A 7860-nucleotide genomic window follows, 5' to 3' on the forward strand; every position below is an offset into this window, starting at 1 on the left:
ATGAGTCTCTATCTTACTTTCATTCCAGCAGCGGGACAAAGACTCTCTGTCTGACCATCAAGTTATGAAGGTTACACAAATAGAAATGTCAACTACTTGGTTTATATAGTCATCAGTCTTGATATTAGATTGTTTGAGAACTATTTGTTTTCCTGGCCAGTTAAGTCAACTATTCACTCACTACACTGAAAACAACCTCAGCCAGCGTCAGCCAGCCGGAACATCGGCGCCAGAAGTAATCGGATGAATCATCCAATGTGAGCTTCTTCCCTCTTGTGGCTGTAGCCAGAAGTGCAGACCTTTATGTCAGCGTTCTGGCACGTTCTCTCGAATGATTTACTGGAAGGGGTGGGCTCAAGATGACCCTGATGGTGAGGAAAATGTCAACAGTGAAAGGGATTCACTTTGGGGTTACTGCTGTTCCACACGGGGGGGTTACTGCCGTTTCACACGGGGGGGGGGGGGGTTACTGCCGTTTCGCACGGGGGGGGGGTTACTGCCGTTTCGCACGGGGGGGGGTTACTGCCGTTTCACACGGGGGGGGTTACTGCCGTTTCACACGGGGGGGGGGTTACTGCCGTTTCACACGGGGGGGTTACTGCCGTTCCACACGGGGGGGGGGGGGGTTTACTGCCGTTCCACACGGGGGGGGTTACTGCCGTTCCACACGGGGGGGGGGTTACTGCCGTTCCACACGGGGGGGGGTTACTGCCGTTCCACACGGGGGGGGTTACTGCCGTTCCACACGGGGGGGTTACTGCCGTTCCACACGGGGGGGTTACTGCCGTTCCACACGGGGGGGGTTACTGCCGTTCCACACGGGGGGGGGGGGGGGGTTACTGCCGTTCCACACGGGGGGGGGGTTACTGCCGTTCCACACGGGGGGGGGGTTACTGCCGTTCCACACGGGGGGGGGTTACTTCCGTTCCACACGGGGGGGGTTACTGCCGTTCCACACGGGGGGGGGGGGGTTACTGCCGTTCCACACGGGGGGGGGGGGGTTACTGCCGTTCCACACGGGGGGGTTACTGCCGTTCCACACGGGGGGGGGGTTACTGCCGTTCCACACGGGGGGGGGGTTACTGCCGTTCCACACGGGAGGGTTACTGCCGTTCCACACGGGAGGTTTTCTGGTTGTGGATGTGCTGGAAGCGTTTACATTTGGCTCTGATTTTAAAATAAGTGAATTATATAATAAAGGTATAGTCATTTTAGGTTTTGTTTTGGGTTCTACCTCATTTTGTTCACCAACTCCCTTCTCTCTATCTCCAGGACCGGTTTGCAGAGATCTTTGGGACGGACGCTGCAGCCGAGAGCAGGAAGTCTCAGGAGAGCTTTAAGAAGTTTCTTCTGGCGGGGATGACCCTGGTCACAGGAGTCGTCGTAGGGTCACTCTTCGCTCAGAAACGCCTGTGAGAACGACAGCCACAACAGACGCCGTCTTGTAGGCGGGGAAATGAAGGAATTGGTTGACTTTTCTTAATTCTCCTTTAATTTCCAAGAAAATACATTATGTTTGAATCTTACATCCCACCATACACTGAGGACTCTGACAAACTGTTGAAGAGACCGTGATGGTCACTTATGTTACCCTCATCAAAGACCTCCCTGCAACACCCTAAAACACAAGAAAATGGAGGGAGGAATCTAGAAGTGTCTTGGGCCAAACCTTCCTCTTTTTCCTTTTGTCTACTCTTTCCTGGTGACCTTTTCTCCAATTGCTGTATTAATTAGTTTTTACAAATGTAAAAGTGATTCAGAAACAAGCTAGCGCATCATATTAGGCGCATTGGCCTGAAATTAGTGAGGTCATTTAATTTGTCGTGTGTGATCATTGGTTTGTTTTTTATTTTGATTTCTTTTTTACCATTAAAACCCACGTGATCATTTCCTGTTGTGATGGTGGTCAAATACCTGGCACACAGAACACACAAAACACACAACGTGCACAACAAACCACTAGCCAGTGACGAAGAGTGTTTATCTAGCTGCTGGGGATAGAGGCTCAGTTGGAGAAAACGTTCAGTATTTAAAACTTACAACACAACCTTGTGATCATTTTAGCTAATAAGATTGAAGATGAATGAAGCAGAAACCGTATTTAGTGAGATTACAGATTGAGACTTCTGACGTTCATATAGATAGATCTAAAACATGAGAAAATGTTGTCAGGCCAACTTCAAGGTCGGACCCCTTCAACCTGCTACCTCTGTCTGCCTTAGTTTTCACACGTGTCACATTCGTTTCTGATCTCCTTCCTGTCACATCAGCTGATGGCGTGCCTCACTCAACCTGCTGTTCAGAGCACACCTGTCAAACCTAGTCGACAGAGACTGAGGAAAACAATTCCTTGGTTTCCAAGCATCTTTAATTTAAACAGCGTCAGTAAGTCAGGAGGGTATTTGTAGTCTGGCGTTTTCATAGTGTCACGCTCTGTGAGCTGTCAGTTAGCTTCATTCAGGCGGAAGTAGGAGGATGAGAAGGAGGGTGGGAGGAGAGAGGCGAGACGGGTGCAACGCCCCACCCACATTCTGACCCTCTGCTTCAGGGAACGGAGTCCTAGGGAAGTAGGGCTCCTCTTGTGTGACCGGTAGACGGTTGTAAACCCAGCCTTTGAGACTTTGCAGCGGTGTCCTGCGTTTCAAAACTGGAATGAGGTCTCACTTGCTGTGGTTTTTCCACATTTTATTTGAACCGTGTAACAGACCTGTGTTAAACTTTAGAGACATGTCAACGTTTATATGCTTTATTTTATGTCAAAGCCCTGTTAGTTTATAGTTTATTTACCCCACGTTTGCTATGCATTTCCTGCTTAATATTGTTGATTTTAAATCTTATGTTTTTTTGCCTGCTTTTCTCAATTGCAGATTTAATAACTTGGGTTTCATCAGGAAACATTTATCCGACTGCCAACACCCTCCAAGCAGCTCATACAGTACCGGGTCCTCCCGTGTATTTAGTTACAGTATCAGGCCCTCCAGTGTATTTAGTTACAATACCAGGCCCTCCAGTGTATTTAGTTACAATACCAGGCCCTCCAGTGTATTTAGTTACAGTACTGGGCCCTCCAGTGTATTTAGTTACAGTACTGGGCCCTCCAGTGTATTTAGTTACAGTACTGGGCCCTCCAGTGTATTTAGTTACAATACCAGGCCCTCCAGTGTATTTAGTTACAATACCAGGCCCTCCAGTGTATTTAGTTACAATACCAGGCCCTCCAGTGTATTTAGTTACAGTACTGGGCCCTCCAGTGTATTTAGTTACAGTACTGGGCCCTCGAGTGTATTTAGTTCCAGTACCGGTACCGGGCCCTCGAGTGTATTTAGTTCCAGTACCGGTACTGGGCCCTCGAGTGTATTTAGTTCCAGTACCGGTACTGGGCCCTCCAGTGTATTTAGTTACAGTACTGGGCCCTCCAGTGTATTTAGTTACAATACCAGGCCCTCCAGTGTATTTAGTTACAATACCAGGCCCTCCAGTGTATTTAGTTACAGTACCGGTACTGGGCCCTCCAGTGTATTTAGTTCCAGTACTGGGCCCTCCAGGGTATTTAGTTCCAGTACTGGGCCCTCCAGTGTATTTAGTTACAGTACCAGTACCGGGCCCTCCAGGATATTTAGTTCCAGTACCAGTACTGGGCCCTCCAGGATATTTAGTTCCAGTACTGGGCCCTCCAGGATTTTTAGTACCAGTACTGGGCCCTCCAGGATATTTAGTTCCAGTACCAGTACTGGGCCCTCCAGGATATTTAGTTCCAGTTCCCGGGCCCTCCAGAGTATTTAGTTAACAACAGTTTGTTCAGGTCCACCGTCACCCTGCTTAGGATCTTAATGCTCTCCTCTCCTAATTATTTTCTGTTTGATATCTCAAGAACGCCATATTATTTGATTCTCTGGGGACAAGGTTTTCTCTTTACTTATGAATATACTGTAGATCAGGGCTCTGTTCCTGGAGAGCTACCGTCCTGTAGGTTCACACTCCAACCCTGTTCCTGGAGAGCTACCGTCCTGTAGGTTTATACTCCAACCCTGTTCCTGGAGAGCTACCGTCCTGTAGGTTTACACTCCAACCCTGTTCCTGGAGAGCTACCGTCCTGTAGGTTTACACTCCAACCCTGTTCCTGGAGAGCTACCGTCCTGTAGGTTTACACTCCAACCCTGTTCCTGGAGAGCTACCGTCCTGTAGGTTTATACTCCAACCCTGTTCCTGGAGAGCTACAGTCCTGTAGGTTTACACTCCAACCCTGTTCCTGGAGAGCTACCGTCCTGTAGGTTTACACTCCAACCCTGTTCCTGGAGAGCTACTGTCCTGTAGGTTTATACTCCAACCCTAATGTAACACACCTGAATTGAATTCTGGTTGATAAGCTGAATCAGGTTAGTTACAGCTGGGGTTGGAGTGAAAACCTGCAGGATGGTTGCTCTCCAGGAACAGGGTTGGAGTGAGAACCTACAGGACGGTAGCTCTCCGGGCAAAAAGCTGGCCACGTTGCTCCAAACATCAAATTTCAAAGTGTATCGTTCCATTTCTCCAAACGTCAAATGTTGAAGTCTAGGGATTCATTCTGAATGGTTCAGGTAAGTGTTAAGGTTTGGGGATATTGTCCTCAACTGGGATCGAACACACAGCCTTCTGATCCAGAGTCATGGGATTTTGGCCATCCACAACACCCTGGCAAAACCCAAGCCTACTTGATGGTAATAGTGCTCACTGTTGTCCCTAGTGGCCGGTTTTGAAGGCATTTCCCAACATTTTAGGACGTGGATCAACGTCCAATTTCGACACCAAACTTGAACGACCTGGCTGCTCTAGGAACAGGGTGGCAGAGCCCTGCTATAAATGAATAACGACCTGGCTGCTCCGGGAACAGGGTGGGAGAGCCCTGCTATAGATGAATAACGACCTGGCTGCTCCAGGAACAGGGTGGGAGAGCCCTGCTATAGATGAATAACGACCTGGCTGCTCCAGGAACAGGGTGGGAGAACCCTGCTATAGATGAATATCTGCCAACTGATCATGAACCATTTCATCAAAGACCTGATTTGATTATACATTCCAAGACAGTAATATATGTTTCTAATGTGTGCCCCACAAAACGCTAACCTGGATACCAGTCTAATCCACTAGCCTGGATGCCAGTCTAATCCACTAGCCTGGATGCCAGTCTAATCCACTAGCCTGGATGCTAGTCTAATCCACTAGCCTGGATACCAGTCTAATCCACTAGCCTGGTTACCAGTCTAATCCACTAGCCTGGATGCCAGTCTAATCCACTAGCCTGGATACCAGTCTAATCCACTAGCCTGGATACCAGTCTAATCCACTAGCCTGGATACAAGTCTAATCCACTAGCCTGGATGCCAGTCTAATCCACTAGCCTGGGTGCCAGTCTAATCCACTAGCCTGGATGCCAGTCTAATCCACTAGCCTGGGTGCCAGTCTAATCCACTAGCCTGGATGCCAGTCTAATCCACTAGCCTGGATGCCAGTCTAATCCACTAGCCTGGGTGCCAGTCTAATCCACTAGCCTGGGTGCCAGTCTAATCCGCTAGCCTGGATGCCAGTCTAATCCGCTAGCCTGGATGCCAGTCTAATCCGCTAGCCTGGGTGCCAGTCTAATCCGCTAGCCTGGGTGCCAGTCTAATCCGCTAGCCTGGGTGCCAGTCTAATCCGCTAGCCTGGGTGCCAGTCTAATCCGCTAGCCTGGATGCCAGTCTAATCCGCTAGCCTGGGTGCCAGTCTAATCCGCTAGCCTGGGTGCCAGTCTAATCCGCTAGCCTGGGTGCCAGTCTAATCCGCTAGCCTGGGTGCCAGTCTAATCCGCTAGCCTGGGTGCCAGTCTAATCCGCTAGCCTGGATGCCAGTCTAATCCGCTAGCCTGGGTGCCAGTCTAATCCGCTAGCCTGGGTGCCAGTCTAATCCGCTAGCCTGGGTGCCAGTCTGTTACTGCTCTCTTGCCGACTCCTTATAGAATTGTCATAACCAGGCTAACAAAAAGCTGCTTGCAGGCTTTTCCTGCAATGTGACCTTTGTCACATGATGAAGTTCCCTCCGTGTGTGTGCATTCGTGTTGAATGGGAAATGTTTTGCAGGAGGCATAAGAATGAAGCAGCATTGACACTATGTACTACGTAGTTATTTAAACCATCATTAGAATAGTATCATAGTTACTAACATAAAAAAAAAACAGCGAGCTGACTTTGAAATGTTATTTATGATATTTGGTGTAAAGTGTCCCTTCAAATTGCCTTATTAAATTCCATATTTGCATTGATGTGTACTTTCTATTTCATTGTTAATGTTTTGCATTTTAACTGCTAATAGAATATTGATAGGGTAAAGGAGGAAAACAATGCCGTGTCTAATGGTCTGTTTCTATGTCTTAGATTACATGCAACTGAATAAAAGACCAATGTGGAACATGGAGAGATTTCCGAGTTTTCATTTTGGGAGGGATGAGGGAAAAGGCCAGAAGACATCATTTGAGGAAAACTCAAACGTTCATGACTTTTGATCTAGTTGTTGAACATATTAAAGTAGGACAGAATTTTCAACCAACTTCAATTCCAGACAACCAATGTCTGCTAAACGTCCGTGTCTAGTTGCATGGGATTCGTTTGAATTTAGAAGTAATCCAACCATGTGTACGCCGCCATCTTGTCTTTAAAAAAAAATCTTCTCTCATTGATTGAGACGGGTGAGTGTTCACCCCAAAGTGTCACATGTAATGACACTCACGTGTCTTGATCAATGACCGAAGATTTGAAATAGACAAGAATGCGACTTACACATTGTCAAACAAAACCCCTGCAACTAGACATGGATGTTTAGAAGATATTGGTTGTCTTCCAAGTCGGGAATTGTGGAAGTATCGCCAAGTTAAGGTTGGTCGAAAATTTCCTGTGCTATGCCAAACAGTACGTATCCTGTAACTGCTAATGCAGCATCACATTATCCCTTTACAACCTGTTAGCTAGACTTGATCCTAAAGGAGAGAACATCCAAATTAATATATTATTCTGTAAATTCATTTAACCCCCCCAGTTGACAACATTTTGAGCAGTAATGAAATGGTTCATTGGATCAGTCTAAAACTTTGCACATACACTGCTGCCATCTAGTAGCCAAAATCTAAATTGTGCCTAGACTCAAGTGATATAATGGCCTTTCTCTTGCATTTCAAAGATGGAACAAAAAAATAAATAGAAAACACGTTTTTTTCTTTGTATTATCTTTTACCAGATCTAATGTGTTATATTCTCCTATATTAATTTCACATTTCCACAAACTTAAAAGTGTTTCCTTTCAAATGGTATCAAGAATATGCGTATCCTTGCTTCAGGTCTTGAGCTACAGGCAGTTAGATTTGGGAATGTCATTTTAGGCAAACATGGAAGTAAAGGCTCAGATCCTTAAATTAAAGGGAAAATCTGTAGTTGCTACATACAGTACCAGTCAAAAGTTTGGACACACCTACTCGTTCCAAGGTTTTTCTTTAATTTTACTATGTTGGAAAAGCATTCCAGGTGAAGCCGGTTGAGAGAATGCCAAGAGTGTGCAAAGCTGTCATCAAGGCAATGGGTGTCTACTTCGAAGAATCTGAAATCTAAAATACACTTTGATTTGTTTAACACGTTTTTTGGTTACTACATGATTCCATATGTGTTATTTCATAGTTTTGATGTCTTCACTATTATTCTACAATGTAGAAAATAGTCAAATCTAATAAAAACCTTGAATGAGTGTGTGTCCAAACTTTTGACTGGTACTGTACATCTGTTTTATTATAAATGAATATGCACCCATTGATTCTTGAAGAATGTAACTTATAAATAAATGCCTCATGAGCTTAGTTCAACT

General features: G+C 46.2%; 1 protein-coding gene across 1 annotated transcript in view; it reads left to right on the forward strand.

Annotated features, from left to right (window-relative positions):
- The window catches only part of LOC129861267 (bcl-2-like protein 1), a 29543-nt gene extending 27654 nt beyond the window's left edge, over nt 1–1889 (forward strand). The window contains exon 3 of the mRNA XM_055932536.1: nt 1273–1889. Coding sequence (XP_055788511.1) covers nt 1273–1416 — 144 coding nt within the window. The 3' untranslated portion in view covers nt 1417–1889. The remainder of the gene's footprint in view (nt 1–1272) is intronic.
- The last annotated feature ends 5971 nt before the right edge of the window (nt 1890–7860 follow it).

The sequence above is a fragment of the Salvelinus fontinalis genome, chromosome 8 (assembly GCF_029448725.1).
Source record: "Salvelinus fontinalis isolate EN_2023a chromosome 8, ASM2944872v1, whole genome shotgun sequence".
In the NCBI taxonomy this organism is placed as follows: Eukaryota; Metazoa; Chordata; class Actinopteri; order Salmoniformes; family Salmonidae; genus Salvelinus; species Salvelinus fontinalis.